Consider the following 22,731-nt stretch of genomic DNA (forward strand, 5'->3'; position numbering starts at 1 on the left):
ACGTTTTTCATCCTGCTTCTTTACAAAATAAGCGCCGCAGCTTATTTTAGTTGCATTCTTTTCCAAATTTCTGTCGATGACGTCGGCCTCTGCCTGTAATCAAGACAACAGCCAGTTATGGATTTGCTGTCCGCTTATTCAGACCAGAGCAACGGCCAATCATGTTTCGTGGTTGTATTTTGTGTGCATCTATTCGTTTATTCATCCCTTGGTAACTCTTCAGGTCTCCAAAAGCGCCGCAGCATATCTGTGATTCCCCCGTGATGTGAGCTCTGCGGGGGGTCCTGGAGGAGGTGTAAAGGCACCGCAGAGGCTGAGCGTCGGCCAGAGCGTGCCCCGTGTGGCCCCCGCGGACGAGCTTCGTCCTGACAAGACATGAGGTCATGAGGTGGTGGATCAGATTAGGAAGAAAAGCGGAGATCTGATGTTTGTTTGACTTTGGTGTGCAAAAGTATACTCTTTATTCTTATTATATATCCAACTTTATTTTGCCCCAACCCCTCCACCCAGCCCCCACAACCGGTGGCATTCCCATGTCACCAGTTACTGTCACTGTTACAATAGCCAATCAGACCTCACCTGCAGAAAGAAGGCAACCAAACAAAGAAGAGCAGAAAAAAGGGTTACTTTCAGTTTGTTTTTTCTTGTTAAATAGTAATAAATACATTGAGATGCAGTGGTTCTTACTTTATCCTTTTCTCTTAAGCAGAAGGGTTAAAAAGTTTTTTTTTTTTTATTTCTGTTTCTATTTCTTTTTATTTCTTTATTGATCTGTGTTGGATCTTTAGCAGCAATCCGGACCAGTTGTCATGGTGATTAGCAGCACAGAGAGGAGGAGCTGTCTGGAGGAGAAAACACAACGGGAGGAGGAGGAGAGGAAGAAGAGAGCAGGGAGGTGGGGAGGATGAGGAGGAGAAGGTGATCCCCTATGAGCGCCAGGAAGGCATCAGTGTCCCGTCACCTTCTCCCCCCTCCGCCCTCCTTCCCTCTCTCCGTACTCTGTCACAACCAGGTGGAGAGCGACAGAGGGAGGACAGACTCTACGAAAAGGTGAGTTTAACACAGACAGGAGAGAGAATCCATGAGTCCTGAATCACACATGTTGGTGTTTTCTCCCTTTGAAACCAGCTTCTGTCTTCTTGATGCAGCAGTGTATATATATATGTATATGTGTGTGTGTGTGTGTGTGTGTCAAGACTGCTCGTCTCTAGGAGCTGTAAATATGAATTTACTAATGTCATAACTAACCAGTGTGAACATGAATATGTGCTCCCCTTCCACTTACGGCTACCGTATGGAGTAAGATGGAAAAGCATGGCTCCTCTCTCTCTCTTTCCTCTTCATCCTCCTCCTCCTCTCCAGGCTTGAACAACAACCAAGTAGAACACACAACTCCTCAAACCGGAGAAAAATCAAATAATATTAAACAACAATAATAATATTAATAAAAACAAACTCGTCACAATCATTCCGTTCCAATTACAGCCGCAACAAAAGACAACAAACTAAAACAGGATAAAAGGAGAGTTTTCCCAGCATCCTCCTCCTTCCTCCTCCTCCTCTCATGCAGTACAAACTGTCTCCTTCAGCACAAAGTTCACCTCTTTGTCTCTGAACTCTGGCTGTATGTGTGTAGTTGTAGTAGTTGTAGTTAAAATTGTATGGCTTTAGGGCATGGTTCAGGTTTTATCAAGAGTTGGCTGGCCCCTCGTCTGAGTCCGGCCTCCCTCTGCCCCCTGCAGCGGGGTTATTGTTGTTGGAGGCAGGGTAGTAGTCCTCAGGGGGCGGGGCTTGTGGCCCTGGGGCGGTGGGGGCCGTCCGAGTCCGGAAGGCAGACAGTCCGATTGGCAGAGCGAGCGGCAGGGAGGCAGAGCCAAACTGAGAGGCCTCCATGGAAGACACCGCCCCCAGGTGGTGCAGCCCTAGGGACACGCCCACATCCATGCTGTCACTCATCTGGGGCGAGGATCCCTGCTGGCCCCCCCCTCCACCGATGCCCGTCTGTCCCCCCTGCCGCAGGCCACGCCCACCGTTCCCGTGGTGGGAGTAAGTCGGGTGGGGGTGGTGGGGCGGGTCCAGGAAGTGGCGCTGGTGCTGTTGGGAGGCAGCCGGCTTGTGGAGCAGCAACTGGGTGTATGCTGGGTCCTGACCCCCACCTCCACCATCACTGCCTGGCCACATCCTCATCTGCTGCTGGGAGGGAGCCTAGTGGGGGACAAAAACACGTTGTGAGTAACAGAAAGAAACCTGATCTGCCGCTGGTTCTTCTTCTTTCCACTGTTCTCTGCCCGCTTTGGGACCTGGAACCACATTTGGGCACATACTAACATCCCAGGTACTCTCAGGGGTCACTGCATCTGTATCAGCTGGGACAACACGACCAAACAGTACACATGAACAATTCCAAAGACCAAACCAGAAACTGCAGTGGTTCAGCCCGCTGGATGCCGCTAAGGCCACTAGCTTATGCTGGTTCCAGCCGGGACCCGCCACTTCTTCTGCCGTTGTCTGTTCCACAACCGCTCACTTCACTTGCCCACCAAACAGACCATAAGAATGATGAAGTCACCCCACTTGGTAATGACACATTTGTTAAGAGTTCGTCAACTATGGTGTGAAAGACAAGGGAGGACCTTGTACCAAAGCCTCACAGGGTTCATATAAAGACCAGGTTGCGGGAGGCTCCAGTGGAAACAATCGTTGTGTTTTGACACTGACGTGGCTGAAGGGAGATTATCATTATTCTCTGTTCCATGTGAATATCATATCCTACATATAATCCAGTTCTGGATGTGACTCAGATGTACGGCTTCATGGCAGTGTGTATGTGGAGCTCGATGATGGTGGTGCGGTGCAGTGCGTACCTGAGGGCTGGTCATCTCATAGTCTGAATGTGTAACAGCAGAGTTGTAGTAGCGGTTACTGTAGCGGTAGTTGCGGTTGTCATTGGAAGAACCACTGGAGCCACCTGGAAACACAAGAGACCAGAATTAACGTTTGTATCTTATAAGTGAGGAACATTGGACCGAAGTCTGGATCAAGTACCGCGGTAGGACGACGCATCTCAACACTCACCTGGTGAAACCTACGCGGGTGTTTCAGGTTAACGAGCCGAATGCGAAAACAGCAAGATGACACGTAACTGTCCTCGTAGACGCGTTTGTGTAGTTTTTCCATCAAAACGTAACAGTTTGATTAGAGCCTTGTTTGAGGAAACGTGTCACGTAGGCGACTAACACTCAGTCGCGTCTTGAACGTTGCTTGTTGTTACAGAATTTGTTGTCGGTCTGTTAGAGCAACAGAAACACTCGGGATTCCCTGGTCTTCTATGAAATATACAGTATCTATTTGAAGGTAAGCAATGCTACTTTTATAGAATTGGCTTATTTTAATTTATAAAGGGAAATTGATGCCTACATTAAACAAATGATAAGAACTGTGTCAGACTATTCAAATGTATCGTCCCTGAATGGTATCGCAGCCCATGTATGTAGATATGTATCGGATCGTCTTATCTTCTGTCCGTTTTGTCTCCACACTGACTTATTACAAAACAGACGGAGGCATAATAATGGACACACTGACCGACGCTTGACGGGTGACGTGTCATCCTGCAGGGCTACTGTATGTGGACCCACCAGAGAAGTGTGTCCCGGTGCTTTACGGCAGCTTTATTTATCCTCCCAGTTTGGCTTAACCCCGGCTGCATTCTGGTTTTAGTAATGTTTACAACAATACTTCGCCCATCAACTGTGTCACTGGACAACATGGCTGTGGAGACATCTTCCCTTTTCATGGTCACCGGGACACTCATTTTCATCATCACCGTCATCATCATCATCAATGAGGTAAATGAACAATTTCAAAAATCCAGGACAACTCATTCTTTTTGATGATGAATCATCTTCACGGAGTTGGAAAACTGTTATATAGGACAAGAGAAAGTGTGTGTGTGTGTGTGTCCTTTACCAGAGCTAGAAACAGAGCTAGTAGTGGAGGTTGAATGAGAGTGGTCCATGGCAGGAGAGGTGGATGTCGATGAACTGGTGTTGGTTCCTTCATCTGTCGTCTTCTTGAAGAAATTGTGCTGCAAGGCGTAGAATGGCGTGATACGGCTTTTAGGGTCGTAGTCCAGCATGCGCAGGATCAGGTCTGGAAGAGGACAAACATGACCACGATGAGGATAATGTTTTGCAGCGGCCACAGGACATAGGTCCTCGGGCCACCGCCATCCTGCCAGTGGCAAAGAGTCCACCAAATGTACTTTACACTTCATTAACAGTGGCTCTGTTTTGGCTCTTTACTGGTCAGTCAAGCTGCAAATGGAGCACACCACACAGACCCTATTCACACGGCGGCCATTTTGCTCTGATGTTCACGTGGGAAATCTGACAAATCGTTATCGTTTCACAGCTTCTCGACTGATCAGCAACTGAAAAAACAATGGACAGTGAAAATCGTGACAATCGGGCCATATTTCAAGGTCAAACGACATATTTGATAACCCATTAGCTACCGTTAGCATCCAGCCACTTCCTAGCTAACGTTCACATTACCGCTTGATCGTGCGCTGGATGTAATCAAGTTTACGCCTCCCCCATCGTATCATACCTTAATGACAGCCAGGAAGTGGTCGAACGCTAACATTACCTGTTGTCAAACGATAGCTAATAGGTTATCAAATATGTAGTTTTACCTTGGCCCGACGTCCCTCCGGATTTTCACTATCTATTGTCTTTTCAGGGGCCGATCAATGGGAAAGCGGTGAAACATAACGATTTGTCAGATTCCCCAGTTTATACGACTTGGCCGCAGGAAAATGGCCGCCGTGCGAGTATGGTCCACTTCAGATATTCATTGTTATCCATACGGAATGTGTCACTGCCATATTGGCTGTATTTATTATCACGTTTTGGTGAAGCGGCGCAGATTCTATCCCTGCAGATCAATGCAATGAAGTGTCGGTTTACCTTTAAACTTCAGGTAGTCACAGGGGGCGTGTCCCGGCTCCCCTGCCCTCCGCCCCCCTGGGCCCCCAGTCTCTACACCCAAAATCTCATGAAGACGCCGTGTGGCTGGGGGCTTATACTCCTGGAAAAAAAGCCACACACGCACAAATATTTAGATACAGCAAAACGAATTCAGGATCCTCCATGAACACAATAAACGAGCAGGGAGGACTTCCTGTTCACCCACACTGATTCACACTGATTCTGGACACGGAGACATTTGCCACCACAAAAAACCCACGTCCTAATAATCAACAGACAGTTCTCTTATTGTTTTCCTTCAGCAGCAAACACTTCCCAATGAAAAACCACAATTAGTAAAAAGTCAAATATTTGGAATTCATAATCTTTTATAAGCTTTTAAACACCTTTTCAACGAAGTACTTCACTTTTACTTGGTACTCGCAGCACTGTAGCCATTATGACACACTACATGTATAGCCATTATGTTTACAATAACTGTAAATACTATAATGGAGGTGAAAGCTGAACTTTTGAATGAAACACGTCATTGCATCTGAAATCCGAATACCTTCTTGATGTCCTTGTTCTTCTTCACCGTCCACAGACCATCTGACAACTTGTCAAAATACTTCCTGGCTTTCGGAGCTGCGTCCAGCATGTGGCTGGGTGGGACCCCCAGAACCTCCACAATCTTATTCATCTGGTCAACCTAACACACACACACACACACACACACTTATAATTGGTCTTGGTATCGTGTGGATATACATATACACATATACTCACTGTGACTACAATGCAGTTAATGCCATGCTGACTTTGAGAGACTTTGACTCTGTTAATGTATAATATTCAACAATTCTACACCCCCTCTTGTCATGTATTACGGCACACTTAACTGGGTGAAATACACTTTCCTAATATGTTCAGGCGGTGGTGCTTTTACCTCATTGGAGCCACTGAAGAGAGGCTCTCCTGTGTGCATCTCCACCAGGATGCATCCCAGAGACCACATGTCGATGGCCAGGTCATACGGCATTCCCAACAGGACCTCAGGAGAGCGGTAAAACCTGCTCTGGATGTACTGATAGATCTGAGAGGAGGACGGGGAGATTGGGGGGGGCAAGAAGTTCAATCAAATAGTTTGATAACTTTTATTACACCTTGACGCTTCCTTGGACCTATGCCGTAGAGCAAATCACTATGAGAGTATCACTGACAGCTCTAAGGCACACTTCATTTACGGGGCTGAATTAACATGAAGTCAAATGACACTTCTGACAGTGCGTTGCCTGCTGTTTCAGTGGCTGTCCACTGTGAGGCGCCAACGTCCTCCTCATAAAGCTGCAGTGTCACCAGTCAACCACCGTCTGCCACTGCCATTCAGGAAATGAGCCCAAATTTCTTCCAGATACACAGAACACTGCTGCCACAGCAAGGCTAACTTAAACACTGACGTACATTTCGGATTATGCTTAGTGTAAAAAGATCACCAGGGTAAATACAGTACCACTCAATATATAATATTGATGTATATATAGGTGTCAGTGTGATGCATTTATCCATCATTCATTCCTCTATTGTCTAAACCCTAATGATGAGGGTCACTGGGAGCGGAGCATCTCCCAGCATTTCTAATGAATTATTCTATACGAAGGACACTAACAATTGTACTATGACATGGGCATATTTGTAAGGTGTGTGTGTGTGTGTGGGTGTGTGTGTGTGTGTGTGTGTGTGTGTGTGTGTGTGTTGCTGCTCCTCACCCTTTGTCCGAGCTGGCAAGATGATCCAAAGTCCACTATCTTGATGGCAGATCTCTTGGGGTTACACAGCAGGATGTTCTCTGGTTTCAGGTCGCAGTGGATGATTGACAGCTCTGGAGTGGCCAGGAATAATAACGCTGTGGACAAAAAAAAAGAAAAAAGACATCATTCTTACTGTGATTTAACAGGACCGCCTCCTACATTTGGTTTGTTCGGCAAGATAATCTTCACTAATGAATACCACTTTTATGATTTTTGAAGCGTAAATGGAATCACCAGAAGTAAAAAGCTAACGTTAGGCTATAAAGGAACTCCGCCACGGTCGCATTACTTCAACGTCACCACCGCTAAGCTTCACTTTGAAGAGACTATAGATAGATATAGATATATAGACAGATAGATATAGAGTATAAACACAACAAGGCTGTGAAGGCGGACTAGTGAGTAGATGACTTTCCGTGTTCGACATGAAGACGTTTAATGTCCCCGACAACCTCTGTAGTCTCATTTAGCCGCTTGTTAGCAAACCGCCTTTTTTAAGACACGTAAAAAGCCTCAAAATTCACAAGTGGGGGGTATCTGCTGACGTATTTTATGTCGCAGAACAAAACGTTGAAGTCTTTTAAGCTTGTGTGTAACCACAGACCTTATTTCAGGCATCTATCTATAACCATTCAGCTAACAAGCATTAACAACCACAAGCTAAAAAAAAAAATTGCATGTGTGACATGTTAAGCTTTTTTTTTTTTTTTTTGTTAACATGCCCACCTGTACAGAGCTGCTGTGCAAATTTCCTGGTGAGGTTGAGGGAGACTCCCCTGAAGTTGGTGTTCCTCAGCAGATCGTACAGGTTGTAGCTCAACAACTCAAACACCAGACAGAGATGGTTCCTAAACATAAAGTGACGCTTCAGGTGGACTGCACAGAGACAGATTGACAGACAGACAGACAGACAGACAGACACACAGAGACAGATGGGAGAGACAAGGAGGAAGGTTAACAACAGGTGACATCATCTGCACTTCAAACCAGCTCAGCTTTTTATGTTGCACTGTTAAGGCCTAATAGAATAGCTGCATTACTTTTGTTTTGTCAAAACTAGCCGTCAGTGGTACGTTGTTAATTGTCGCCCCGTGAGCTAAGTATCCCACCTCCATCACAAACTGAACAAACTCCATCCACTGATAAAGAAAAAACTAGTAAGTGGACCTTGAGTTTTGTTTTTTGTTTTTTTTGCCGAGCTTTATTTGAACTCACAGGCTGCTTTGAATGTCACAAGTCAGCGGCAGGACATCAGTCCTGTTGTCCAGAAGCTCTACATGTCCACAGTGACTCTTGGGGGGTCCAGAGTGATGGTGATAGGTATAGATTACTTAGTCACTGTCCTGGACTCAAAGATCGGCCATCATTTTTACTTTCTAATGAGGGCCACAATGGAAATACGATTTTTAGCTTTAACTTGCTTGTGGCAGTTTTGTATTTACCTTTATCATTGTCAAATAAACTTTTCTATAGGACGTAAGAGATTTGTGCGATTTAAATGTCACAACACTTCAGAGGTGCTTCATGTCTTGCAGCGTGGGACTATACAATACTGGGAGATCTGACACCGCGAATCCTTTTTTAAATTTAATACATCTTAAAAAAAGTCCATTCTGACCCCTGTACTCCCCCGCCACTTCAATGTAATGTGTGTGTCTGTGTGTGGTGTCCATCTTACCTATGTAATATTTCATCTCAGTGTCATGCTTGTTCATGAGCTCCAGCAGGCGTAGTTCAATCTGTGCCTGGTTTAGAAATGCCTTTTTGTTCTTGATGATCTTAATGGCAACCCATTCCTGCTCGTGGTGGTCGTAGGCCTTCACCACCTGCAAGACAGACATCAACACACTCGGTCATCACATGCCATGACAAACACACACACACAGGCTTAGAGTTTAGAATAGGAGCCTGATGTTGATTTGACTTGTCATGTGCATAATATGTCGGCTGCTTTGATTAAAGCTGATGGAGATCTTGATGAATGTCATAAAATCCACTAAATAGATCCTGAAACCCAGAAAGAGAAAAGGTTCCAGCATGTTAACTCCCTCTAAAACCACAGATTGTCCTTCTCTGTAGAGAAACGAGACACAACATGTTGATTAGTGATCTTTAGGGAGGTGCTGGTGGGGGATTTTCAGAACTTTTCCAGTCTTTCTGCTGACTCCAGGTCTGCACTGAACATACAGACGTCGTGAGGTTGAACTATTCCTTTAAAAAGAAGGTTCAGAAATTCTACATTCCTACTGGCGTCAAACAAATGAACTGGGGTCATTTTTGCTATTGATCAAGTCAGACATCTTTAACATGTCACTTTGAAGAAATCTTTGTGAGGGGTTCGTCTTGATAGTCCGGTGGTGCAGACAGCTCAAACTGTTGTTGGCGTTTACAAGGTTTTCACACTGAAGCGTCCCCTGGTCCACCTCACCTGTCCGAAGGAGCCCTTCCCGATCAGCGAGTCTATCTCATAGCGGTCCAGCCACTTTTCTCCATTTTTGACAATGTAGTCGTAGTTGTCGTCGTCATAGCCATCGTTGTAGACTTTCCTCTCCTTCTTGGTGCTGCTGTCCTCTGGAGGGACCTGCTGGGCCCGCCGCTTCTTCTTAGTATAGTACACCTGCAGGTGGAAGAACAGCTTAGTTTCCCCAGCTCTGCTTCATGACACATCGAAAGAACAAACCCCACAAACCACCTGTTTACCAGTAACTCTCATTATTTCACTCTTTTGTTCCTTCTCAGGGTTTTAGGTGCTTGGGGCCTTTGCTGGTTACAGACCGGGGTTAGGCTGATCATTTTCCTAATCAATAAACAAAACTATAGCATAACAGACAGTACTAGCTGTTGTACTACCAGGTCATGTACTGACCTGCAGAGATGTTCTCTTTTATGGACCAAGTGCGACAGGCTTCACCTGATATTCATTCAACACGTGTTGCTCAGACTTATTCAGAAGGTGCGTTCAATTTTACTGTCCAAAATACACTGTTATAGGGTGAATTTTTGCTGGGGGGGGGGGGCTGAGGGCGGTGACTGTATAGTTGTGACATCACAACCTTACAGAAGTCCTAACGGCTCATATAAAGTCACCGTTTCTGAATACGGGCTGTGCGTATTTCTCCGTGGACTGAGCATTTGATGCTTTCACATGATTTCTACAGCACCTAGAGCTGCTTTACAATCAGACAAGACATGGAAACTTCACCTTCTACAATATCTGACCTTGAGGCCAATCATTTCCACGATTGTAAGCCAAGACATTTGTGTTTGAGAGCAGTTTGACAGCAGTTTCAGTTTGACTTGATTTAAAAGAAAGAAATAAAGTATTTGTTAATTCAGTTGACAGCGCTGAGCCAAACCTAAATCCTTCAGGAAGACAAACGCCGATACTGACTAGGATTTACTTTCTGCAGCTTCTCTACAGCCCTGCTGCCATCGCTGCCAACGCGATTAACCCTTGGTGGAAAACAGGGAACAGTCAAACAACAAACACGTACATAGGTGTGTGTGTGTGTGGCCTGTCTCATGTGTCTTACCTCATTGATGTGCTTGTAAGTTTTGATGAGGTCAACAGAGAGTTTCCTCAGTGGGGCGCTGGCAGGGTCTCTGAAACTAGGGGGGATCCTCCGCTGGAGTATGGTCATATCAGACAGCACCTACAGAGAAACAGACGCATACATCATACACATGTCTCCAGTTGGAATCAGCACATGACAAAACCCTCCACATTAAAGTCAGATGCTACATTATACTGGCACACATGTGGCAACATGGGCTAATTATTAAATAAGTAATCAATGACATCATAGACCTCCTTTCAGGCCAAAAAACCCCGAAAATTATATGGTACACATATTGGTGCACCCGAGCTGTGAGCATCCATGTGGATGTGTGTACATCTGGACCCGCCATTACAGGCACAGGATGCTGTATAACCATCGGCTTATTCCATTTGTCAATTAGGAATCCATTTGTCCGTACTACTGACTATGTACTAAGAAAATTAGAATGTACTTTATTAGTGTGCTGTCCCCTTTTAATGGTTTGGCTATTTGAAGCAAGCAAGCTTTTACTGTATCTCTTCTCGGTTTAAACTGCTGCCTGCCATGTCTGAAGGATGTGGAGGAGGACTTCAGGACGAAAGCAAAAGATGCCGAGTCTGTCCTGGGCCCACGGTGAGGATGCTGACTTGCGTCACAAGCTGTTGATGGCCAAGGACTCACATAAGTTAAGCTTGGCAGTGTTTGCGAGATCTGGTTGAACTGAACCACCTTAAGCTGGATTTATGGTCACTGGCGCGAGGGTCCGTGCGCCCCAAAATGACATCATCGCGTCATGCTGAACCCCTGAATTTTTCTAACCAGACGATGTGACATTTATGGACGCCTGTGAAACGAGACTGGCACCTCTACAACCCTTCCATGAGACACCACAGGGTTCCACCACATGATTCTGAACTCACGGAGAGAGACTGCCGCCACATTTAATAGATAAAAACAGATGCATTCTTCCTCGGCAACAACAAGCTCTAGTGCAGAGTGCAGCCATGTTGGTTTATGACAATCTTTTTATTTTACGCCCCCTGGCGGTCCTGAGAATACTGCAACGGATCGCCCGTTAAGAATAAACGCCTCTGTGCGATCTCAAAGCTTACGCGACATCTACAGCGGTCTGCTTGTGCTAGCATAAACAAGGCTTTAATGTGCTCCTCAAGAGGTTACCTGCATGTAGGCCATGCGCAGCCACATTGGAATGAGGACTGACACTGGTATACACACCTTTCCCTGAGAGTGTTGTGGACCTGCTGCACCTCCAGTCCCGGCCAGACACACTGGGCAGTGTACCACAAACATAAGGAGGTAACAAGATGCAACCTTGTTGGGAGTCAGATGCTATTCTTGACTCAACCCAAAGAACTTGAGCACAGCTCTCGCTCTATGTATCCAGAATGCATGTCAACACAACCCTTGCACACACTCAGTACTTCTCCAGCACCTCCCATAGAAGTCCTGAGGGACCACAGTCATTAGCCTTTTCCAGATCCACAGATCACATATTAATGGGATTAGCAAATCCCCATGACCCTTGGATTCTTTTGCTCTGCAGGTACTCTGCACCCAGAAGAAAACTGGCCTCGTTCTTCCTGGACCTGAGGGGTTACAGTTGGCTTCTTTCCTGGACCAAGGCACGAGCTTTTCCAGTCAGCAGTGTGATTCCTATAGAGTAGACACACCTGGACGGCATGGTAACGCAGTGGTTAGCACTGTTGCACGGGAGGTAGAGCAGGGTAGAGCGCCCCCCCATGTCGAAGTGTCCTTGAACAAGACACTGAACCTTAAGTTGCTCCCGACGGAGACCAGCACCTTGCATGGCAGCTCGGTCGCCATCGGTGTGTGAATGTGTGAGTGAACGGGTGAATGAGACCTTAACTGTAAAGCGCTTTGGGAACTGAGAAGGTTGAAAAGCGCTATATAAGTGAGATCATTTACACCTCTACCTCAGGCATTTCAGAACAAATCCAAAACACTTTAGCTGTTCCAGCTGTACCTCCTGTCCAGGAGGCAGGACAGCCAGCTTCAGGTGATCCTTGGAACTCAATATCCCCAGCTGCGGAAGGAGAGTGTACTCCGGGCTGAGTAATCACTGCACTGCCCTTTCCTATAGGATGTACAGTACCGATTCGAAGTATTAAGCGCATTTGCACTTATGCAAAGTATGCAAAGGGATGACCAATTCCTCACACATTTTGCACAGGTGTCCACATCAGTCCCTCAGTGCACTGACTCATGAAATGTCACGCTGATAGACCAATTGCTAACCATGTTAATGTCAAGCTGAAAGGTTATTGGCTGTTAGTTGCTATGTTTTTTTTAGAGCGAGACTAAAACCTGTTAGGGGCTGTTTGGGCCATGTGTAGGAATGAATTGATCGTCCACTAAACCCCTCCTGCGACCAGCGATCTGTAAGAGACATAGTCCACATTTATATAGTTTGGAGGGTCGGGTCTGTTTTGGGGTTTCCAACACAGGAGTAAAAGGGCAAGAAATTGCTGTGAAACGGTGCTTTCAGTGAGAGGGTGGCTGTCGCTCTCGAGAACTCGTACAGCTCTTTGCTGCTGCATTCGGAATTTATGGACGGTTAACCTTTTTTCAACTCACCACCTCTTTGTGACCATGGCGACCAAAGAAACCACGGTGAGGGGGAACGATACAGGAGCTGATTTTAGTGGTATTACTGGTTCCCTGCCGTAAAGACCTCTTCACCAGCAGAGAGCAGACAGTGAATGAAGAGAAATGGTATTGGAGCGGATTATCAGGTCTGGGACAATAAATTGGTTAGCAAAACTTGCTATATTAAGCGTGTCATACTGAAGACAATTTGCTCTATTTTAAGCTACAACCCACTGCGAGATGAGGTTATACAAGGTGGATAGAAGTGAGATCGAAGGTAGTCAGGAACCGGTGGTAGCGTTGCTACTCACTGTCTGAAAGCACCTGAAGTGTTCCCTCCCCTAGTGGAGGGGAATGGTGTGGCAGGATGTTAGCAATCAAGAAAACTTGTGACTTCTAACTTCAAAGCGTTTGAATTAGCTCTGATGGCTACATTTTCTGATTCACCTACGCGAAGCTTACACACGGAAAAAAACTCATTTGGATTCAAGCTAAAATTCAAAAAAGTCAACAACAAAAAAAAAAGATCAATGTCAATCGAACAACTGACTTCCAGCTTAGGGAAACATTGTTCATTAAGCTACGTTTAGAAAAACTTATAAAAGGGACTGAATCAGGATAAACTGGCATTGGCAACTGGCAGACTCAAGTCAGCCATGCGTACCAGGACACTTCCTTTTCAGTGACAATGAAAAATGGGATGTGCCTTTAGTGGCACTTTTACAGAACAACCAAAACTGTTTTAGGGCGCAGAGCCTACAGTATGCTATCCATTGAAGGTATAATTGAGCCTCAATTTCTTGTGAAAAAGGGTCCCAGAATGAGATTTCTAGTCTATGAAGCTTCAGGTTTGCACACATTCAATGGATAATACAGCTATATGTAAAGGATACATTGGCTCCAAAGATATCATGTGGAGACTTAAGAACTGCAGCTTGGCAGACGTTTCTGATATTGTTAAGAGATTATTGATGGTTGAAAATAACTTATATAGCCATATAGTATGTTGAACAAGGGCTCAGTAATCCACTCCTTTTCAGTAGTGCAATATTTATTTTGTGATCGGGCAAAGCCATGTCCTTCTGCAAACCTTCTGCTCACTGCAACCCCCACTCCTTATCCCATTGAATGCAAGAATGGAAGCATTCCTTTTTGTTATTACATCACTGTTTATATTTCATTTGTATCAAAAAGTGAATGGGCGAACGGTGCAGTGCTGCTACGGCAATCAACAGGTGAAGCAGATGAACTATAAATCAGTTCCTGTGCCAAAGGCGTGTATGGCAGATCTGTTCCACCACTGTGTGTGCATGTGTGTGTGTGTGTGTGTGTGTGTGTGTGTGTGTGTGTGTGTGCGCGTGTGCGTGCGTTACCTGCTGCTGCTCGGCCATGGAGTGGATGGAGCTGAAGGAGGGGTGTGTATGTGTGTGCTGGCTGGTCATGGCTGGCTCAGCGAGGGAGAAGCCCTGGGCAGTGGAGGAGGAGGAGGAGGAGGAGGAGGAGGAGGAGGAGGTGGGCGGACATCCTGAGCTGCTTACACCTGGGGAGGGAGAGAAAGAGAGAGAGAGAGAGAGAGAGAGAGAGAGAGAGAGAGAGAGAGAGAGAGAGAGAGAGAGAGAGAGATGATTAGAGAGGGAAACCCCAACATTCTAATCCGTTTTCTTTGCCTCCATCTTTGGTACAACAGGGGGGCATCTGCTGTTCTGGTTCTGCACCACATGTCCATCACACACACATACATACTGTACTGTCCACTACACAGTTACCAAGTTCCAAAAACACACCAAACATTGTAAACACACAGATTTTGTACGTTTGTACAATTTCGTATGAAAATTGTGAATTGTAGTAAAGTTATTTCAAGCTGGAGCCCAACTGATAGTGGATTTTCGGGGCTTATACTTTTTAATGTTAACACATAACATAAACCAGTCCGATAAGGATCCCTTAAAATTGGCCATTAAAGTGCTCCCAGGTGGAATAACTATGTAATGGAGACTAAACGCCCTCAAACATAACCAATATTGAAATCTCCCGTACTGACATTTCCTGTGTCAGTAGCACACAACAATGATATAACCTTAAAGTGGCCGATGATGTCATGCTAAAGCATTGGTTGGGCGTTAGGTACAATGACATCAGTAATTTCACAAATGACACTATTATTCTTTTTTTTTTTTTTAAATTAATTGTAGTCCATATTGTCTTCATGCAGGCAACATGATCATAAGCTACTGGTTAGACAGACAGCTCATATGCAAACTGCATGAAAAATTCAAGAATAATCTGATAAGTCTGTCGCCAAATCTTCAAAGGTAAAAAAAAAAAAAAAAAAAAGCGCTAAATGGGTGAATCAGTGAGTCACAACACAGCCAATCACAGAGCTTGATACCGACTTCTTCTGATGCCAGTTCAGCACGCTGAAGTTGGCTGCGACATGGGTCAACACTGGGCCGGACACACTCCGTAAGTTACAGCTGGTGGTCAGCACAACAATATGATGGCTAACTGTCAGTCAAATCGTTCTGTAGGAAATATACCAAAGAGATATTTCCTAGCCAATCAGGGAGAAGCTTCTGTAATAACCAATCAGTGTGCAGCATTAGTTATTCTTTGACCTTTCAATGTAAACAAATGTTGGTCGGCCAACACACGCCGCAGATCATCGTGACTCAAGTGAGTGATGCTAAGCTAATTGTTGGGTTGACTGTTTGTTATATTATTCTGGTCAAATCACCTTTCAACTGTCCTCGCACAGCAGGCGAGCTAGCTACCTAAAACAGTGCAGGTTAGAATACAGCTTACTGCATAATTAATGACGGACAGGGATTGGCCCAGCTGCTGACCAGCTCCTCCAGTTCAGCTGCTGGACTGGAGAGGAGCGATGAAGGTCGCCGGTCTTGGTATCTGCTTGGTAAGTGCTTTAAAATGTGGTGCGGGATGTGTCCACAACAAAATGTAATGTCGGTATTTATAAATGTGCTTCAAAATAAGGCAGCTCTGTATGCAAAGAGGAAAAGCCGCTGTCCGTTTCGAGTTTTTCGATTTGAAAAGATCAACAGGTGCACTAACTCGCTGTCAGTCTTGTGATATAGACTGTTCTATCATTTATATTGCACAGAATGGCACTATCATACAAGTGTGTTCATTGAGCAGAACTGATCTCATCGTTTGTATTCAATGTAGCTAACGTGTTCTTGAGCTTTAGCGTGTTAACCGTCACACAGAGAAGATGGGTTACAAGAATGAGTTTCCACAACCGAGGGGGCGGCAGTAATAAAAGAAAGCTTATGGCATACAGTGAGAAATACTGTTCAAAGCGATACATGTGACATGTGGGGCTTGTGTAAATGCAACATCAGCGACAAAAATCCATGTTGTGAAAAACAGTAAGTAGCACATGTCACTGACCAGCTAAAGGTAAAATCTCTATCTCTATGTGCATGTCTGAAGCTTTTATTGTGAAGCCGCGGCAGCAGCAGCAGGAAATACAGTTTGCAGTAGGAGTACCGAGGGCAGAACACGGACAGACTTAAAAAATCCAAGAAAACCACGCTGTTTTCTCTCTATTCACTCGCGCGAACCAATCAGCTCGGCTGACGGAGGAGTCTGCCGTGGATTTGGCCCTGCTGCCGGGCTTGTTGACAATATCGCAGGCCAGAGCAGCTAAAGCGGGCTATACTGGGTCTTTGGGTAAAAGGCCAACGTTAAGATTTACATGAGGAGAAAAACCCAGCCGTAATGCAGTGCTTACATACAGAACAGTCTTAGGTCTATTTTAATATCACTACAACATAATCCAGGGCAGACATTCTCAGCGAACATGTAATTATAGCTTCTTCACCACCATTATCTACCATATACAGTGCTAAACATCTTCTTCCAAATGGCTCCTTGAGATTTTAAATAGAGCTCTGTGCCTAAATGAGTCTCTCTTTGTGAACTTAACGCCATTCAGCAGTTTCGAACCTCTGTGTTGAAACTGCATGTATGTGCTTGTGTTCTGTCGTGTGATAAGCTCGAGAAAAGTAATCCAATCACTGTCACTGGGACTGTTGTGGTGCTCTGGGTCCTGGCCTGCTTACAGATATGACACTGCTGGAGAGAGAGAGAAAGGGGAGAGAGAGAGAGAGAGAGAGAGAGAGAGAGAGAGAGAGAGAATATCTGCCTAGTACTGAGAAATCTGCACCGTCTCTTTAAGAGACTGAGAGGCACTCACAGCACTTCCTCAATCTGGCATCCCCCTTCTTACGCTGCCATTGGTCGGGGCCCCCTCTTTCTCTGTCAGCTGATTCGCTGTTGGTATCTAAGGGCTGGCTGGCCAGCGCTCTATAAATAAACCCAGTGCTGTCTCAGCAACCAGCCTACAATACTCATTAGCTACTTCTCCCTCTCCTCTTCCGCCTCTCTCCTGCTAAGCAAGTAGCTTCCAATGGCAGGCTGGCTCTCAGCAGCAGCGGTCTGACATACTCTCCCCTAGCAACCCAACCCACCCTACCAGCCGCTCTCTCCTCCCCCTTTCCTTCATCATCCTTCCTGCTTTTCTGAAACCTCTCCACCTCCGAATCTGATTCTCTCTTCTCCACCATCCATACATCCCTCCATCCCTCACGCCCATCTCCCCTCCTTCCTTGCTTGGTGTGTCTCAGTCAGTCAGAGACATTTTCTCGGGTTTCTGCCGACCGTTTCATCTCTCCATCGGCGCTGTGTTGATGCACAATGATGCAACGATATTTAGGGTTAACAGTGAGGAGTCACTGCGGACAGCACAGCAACATAAGAGTACGGTCAGAAACGAGCTGCTAGTTGATGAAAAACAATACTGAGCCACCGACGGAGTGAACCAACAGTTGTGCAACGCGGCCTTGAAGAAGGGTCTCATTACTACCAGTGTGTACACACAGATCTGTTTGAAGACAACTGCAGGCAAGACCACTAAAGTTGTGTCAGTCCAAGTCTGAGCCGTTTGGAGACTGAGCGAAAGACCAATAAAACAAATACAGTGTATGCTGAGACGATCACACACACACACACACACACAAAAGCATTTATATGTTGAGTTATTTGCTAAACTCGCGATTAAACCCCTGGTTTAAACCCTATAAACAAATCTTTTACAGATCCCCTCCAGACAAATATGGTGCTGAAGCTAACTTGGGCTTCGTGATCCACCCACTAACATGACGGGTCCAGTTACACTCAGTTCTGAACATGTCAACTATCCAATACAGCAACACAAAGCCAATGCATTACTGCAAAGACGTCGTTGAGATGATTCTAACCATTGTGTATGTGTGTGTTTTAAAATGATGACGTGTGTAAGTGAGCTACAGTTTGGAAGCATACTGAGTCTAAAACTTACTGACCTGACTGGGCAACACATACCAGTCTGGTCCTAACACACAACGTACTTGGTGTCTGTCACAGTCATAACTGACACACAGTGAGAGGCCGTAAGAATGAATACAGCCTTTAATCCACAACACAATGGGGAATATAAGAAAAGTGTTGTTGCTGCTTAAGTTTTCACCTACATCACATAAGACCAACACGATCAAAAGCCACCTCCAGCGTCTCTTTTGAGACTGGTCCTGCTCCCTGTTTTGGAGTATCCCAGGTAAATGCCAGCATGACATCAGGTGTTAATAGCAACTTGCTAACTTGTAAATACAGATGTAGTCATTTCTATATAAATAAATAAATTAAATAAACCCCCAACAAAGAAAAGAACATCATTTCCACAGCCGAACAAACACATGAGCACGGAGCTCCAGTCAGGACCACCCGAGTCAAGACCAAGATCGACAAAGACTGAACCCTCTTAGAAGCAGAATTGAACCAGCACCCATTCAGTATTTCTTAGCCATGCTACCGTTGTGGCTCCAGGGGTGGCAGTGTTGGTCTGTCCATCCCCCACTTTGGTCCAGACTGAAATATGAATCCGCTTGATCGACACATAAACACGTCTCTAAAACAGTTTTAACAAAAACTGAAAACTAGCACCTTCATGAGGGGCGGGTCTATTGAGGGACTGCTGCATTAGATATGCGTGCCTAATAAACTGGAAACTGAGTGTATATGCGAATCAAAGACAGAGCAATCACAGTGATATCTGTGTGTGTAAAAGAAAGACCTGTAGTCTGAACTGTTCAGCACACTGAGGCAGACTGTAGGCTGAGGCTGCTCCACCCATCGTCACATACTGTTCCTGAGCCACTGACTGACCACAGTTGGCAACTGAACAAGCCAAGGCAAAAAAAAACCCCCAAAAAACTGCTCTGTTCTAGCGCTCGTAAATACACAGAATAAGAGCGGTCACATGTACGTAGTTGGATAAATGATAGCTGGCTGGAGGGGGTGAGGCTAACACCATGTCTACACAGGAGGAGGAGCAGCAGCGAGAGCAGCACATTAGCAGCAGCTTCAGTCTTCCGTCAGTGTCCACACATGATGATGATGCGTTCAGGCACAGTATTGAGTGTAGGTCACCTGCGTTTCAGAGCACACAGTCACTGTAGTAACGTGCATAAAACGGAAGAAAATGGACTTGTGGAAAAAAAAAATGGTTTGACAGCTGTATTGATTAAGACAGGAGCGTATCTGTTCGTCAAACGGCACTCGACATGGACGACTGAAAAAAAATAAGTGTTCACACTAGCAGTACAGGCAGAAAGGAAGTGTACAGACTGCAATAACCAGTCAGTCAATAATAACAAAGGAGGGGGACACCTGGCTGAACAGTGCCCGGCAACTGGGGGAACCTTGATGACAAACGCTATGTCCACACCAATCAGCACGGATAATATCTTTACTTTTAGAGAACTCTTCAGAGAGCATCACAAGATGTTAAAAACTATAACAAATCAAGTCAAATCGAGATGCTCTCTCTGACAAAACCACGTTGTTACTTCCCCCCCCGGGCAGATCGATCCAGAGCCTCTGGGCCCTAAAAACAAAGGCTAGGGGGGCTCCTTAGTTTTAATCCTGGACTCGAAAACAGATGAAGACTTCTGCACAGGCTCAAATGGGGTTGAAATGTCCAAAAATACAGCAAGGAGCCAGACTAGGAAGCCTCACAACTCGTCGACAAACGTGTTGAAGTCCATCCTGCTGTACACAAGACGCCAGTGCAAAGACGCTTAAACAAGTGTCATGTGATTAAAAGGCCTGGAGGCTGAGCTCTGTACAATCTGTAGGGGCTAAAGATACTGGATGGACAAGTAAATCACAGTGTGCAGAGAATGCAGAGATAATCATCAATTTCATCTAATTAAAAAATATATATATACATAGTGTAGTATAGTGTGGTATGATGTTAAATAACTGGCTAAATAACTGAATCAGATGGGTTTTTTTTAAAAAGAGACAGCCTCTCAATGCCTAAATGTGTCAAAAAGAATGCTGTGATCAGCAGACGTTGACTTCATTCTTCCTTTCCTTCACAAATAAAAATTATATATTTGAAGGAATTAGTAAGATGAGTGACAACGAATAATTACCAACATAGAAACCAAGACCAGGAGCAGTGATAGTTGAGTGACTAATTTGGACTGAAGTATCTGGAGGTTACATAAGTCATATAGAAGCGAGTCAGGTACAATGTCAGCTTGACGGAAAGAAGCACAACAAGACAAAAAAAAAAAAAGCTATCAGAGTCTGTATTTATCACGTGTTTCGGAACCGTCACCGACAGTTGAAGCACATCCCGGAGGATGACATGACTGACGCTTGTGAAGCTTTGAGAGCAAAATGAAATTAACTATGATGTGTTGCAGTTTTACTCTGCGATTCTGATCTGCAATCAGCACATTCAACAGACTGACAGACTGATCCAGATACTATGTGACGCTAGAAATATTCTAAATCAGAAAACATAATCACTTGTTTGACAAGCTGGTTACGCACGGATTTAAAAAAACAAAACAAAAAAAAACCAGAAGTACTGTATTAAACCAGCATTTACATTACATCTTAAATGGCTTACAGAAGTTGATTCTGTCTTTCCGTGTTTATTAAGGGGGCCGATTTTGTAAAGAAATCATAATAAATGGAACATGCCTTGGCTACAACAATGACCTGAGGACATAAATGTGTCTAGGAACATGGAAGAGTTGGTATTGTGTACAGATACAAACTTTACAAACAGCTTTCTTCATGTCCATAGGACAAGCTGTCTTCATATCATATCAATCTTCATCACATGTTCAAACTAAAGTTTCAAGGTTGCCTAAACTGTAAAAAAAATAATAATAATAATCGAGGTGCTTTCGCAGTAAAGAAACTTCAAGTTACTTTACATATAAACATTAGTTCACCACCAAATGAGTCGGGGGGGGGGGGCCCCCGCTGACACAGACCCTTTAGAGTGCCCAGTTCCCATGTCCCTCCTTTACGCACTCACAGACTTCGCAGGGCTCAGGGCTGTCCCCACTGTGAAATCGGCAAAAAGAGTCGGGACTACTTTAAGCCCTTTATGCACACTTTTCATGAGCCCACACCTCTGCGGGCCTACAGTGCACAGCGCTGTGAAGTTTAAAACAGCAACGACAGTGGCACTGCATAAACCTTGTCGTTTCTTACTATGTTGCGATGTCTGGCCTCATATATGTCGATTTAGTCTGACAGAAGAACTGCTGCTAGAACTGAATGCACAACAGAAAGCCAACAAGTACGACATAGCCAAGAAATATAGCACTTTGACTCTGTCCAGGTAACGTTTGGAGCCCACACGCTCCTGCACTCACACACTTAGAGTGATGTCACAGGTGACGTTGAATAAAGTCTATGAGGGTTCAGTAGTCTGGACCATGGACTTCTGGCAAACGGTCATAGGATACATTTAACCAGGAGTGTGACCAGTCAAACTTTTGGAATATACAGAGAAACAGCAGCCTTTTTTGTCTTAAGATTTTTTTAGTTTTCACCAAGTTTATGTTTGTTTATGTTGAGGGAAGGCGGGTTGATGAACCCTTTGGTTTTCGGTGTGAGCTGTGTGGTTAACAAAAGTAAACAAAAGTGAAAAGTATTCAGACAGTTCTTCCCGAGGCTGGCCGCTCTAGCGAAGCGCCATCCCTGCGTTCCCCCGGACGTCGGTACCATCTGAGCGGGTGTTCTCTCTCTCTGGTATTTCTGAATAAGAACCAGTAGACAAGCTGTCCGTGAGTCAGGACTGAGGGAGACCTGGCCTGTTTTATTTTAGGACTATCCGGGGTCTGAAAAATGTGACTGCAAGTTTCTGTTTTGTTCACCTGTTGGCTGCTTTTCATTATCATTAATTAGCCTATTGCAAAAGTCTATACAATTAGCATCCCTAATTTGGCTTATAAAGACTTTATGGACAAAAGGTTTTACACCTAAAAAAAGGTGTAAAACCTTTTTTAGCGATTTTCTAACTTTTGAAGATACAATCACGCGTCCTTCTACATTAAAGTGGCAATAGGCAAGAGGTTTTTTCTTTGACTTATCATTATGAAGTAAATGTTGATTGCGCAATGTAATTTCTATCGAATAATGACACCATCTGCATTGGTATTGGTTGCCTATAAGCCTCACTTTCCACTGTGCAGGTCTGTCTGCCGCCGGGTACGATCTGCCGGGAAACTGAAGGCTCGATTTACGCCACAAAAGGAAGAGCGTCAACCACTGCAACCACAACATACAGAGGATAGCTCTTTAACCTTCCCTTTATACATCCATGGCTTTAACGCCAGCTGTTGTAAACTTGTTGTGTAATTGTTTCAATAAAGTTCTTTAAAAAAAAAAGAGGACAGCGTTTAAGTTTTC

At 44.9% G+C, this 22,731-nt stretch overlaps 1 protein-coding gene across 2 annotated transcripts in view; it reads right to left on the reverse strand.

Moving 5' to 3' along the window:
• Nucleotides 1-427: 427 nt before the first annotated feature.
• Nucleotides 428-22,731, reverse strand: part of dyrk1b (dual-specificity tyrosine-(Y)-phosphorylation regulated kinase 1B) — a 48,352-nt gene continuing 26,048 nt past the window's right edge. For both annotated transcript variants that reach the window (XM_070911558.1, XM_070911557.1), the window contains exons 2-13: nt 14,322-14,488; nt 10,315-10,434; nt 9,210-9,398; nt 8,460-8,607; nt 7,508-7,657; nt 6,740-6,876; nt 5,920-6,066; nt 5,542-5,682; nt 4,971-5,091; nt 3,970-4,152; nt 2,865-2,968; nt 428-2,205 (exon numbers count right to left, since the gene is read on the reverse strand). In XM_070911558.1, the coding sequence (XP_070767659.1) occupies nt 1,690-2,205; nt 2,865-2,968; nt 3,970-4,152; nt 4,971-5,091; nt 5,542-5,682; nt 5,920-6,066; nt 6,740-6,876; nt 7,508-7,657; nt 8,460-8,607; nt 9,210-9,398; nt 10,315-10,434; nt 14,322-14,390 (2,025 nt within the window). In that variant the 5' untranslated portion in view covers nt 14,391-14,488 and the 3' untranslated portion in view covers nt 428-1,689. The remainder of the gene's footprint in view (nt 2,206-2,864; nt 2,969-3,969; nt 4,153-4,970; nt 5,092-5,541; nt 5,683-5,919; nt 6,067-6,739; nt 6,877-7,507; nt 7,658-8,459; nt 8,608-9,209; nt 9,399-10,314; nt 10,435-14,321; nt 14,489-22,731) is intronic.

This window comes from Enoplosus armatus, chromosome 9 (assembly GCF_043641665.1).
Source record: "Enoplosus armatus isolate fEnoArm2 chromosome 9, fEnoArm2.hap1, whole genome shotgun sequence".
NCBI classification, from domain to species: domain Eukaryota; kingdom Metazoa; phylum Chordata; class Actinopteri; order Centrarchiformes; family Enoplosidae; genus Enoplosus; species Enoplosus armatus.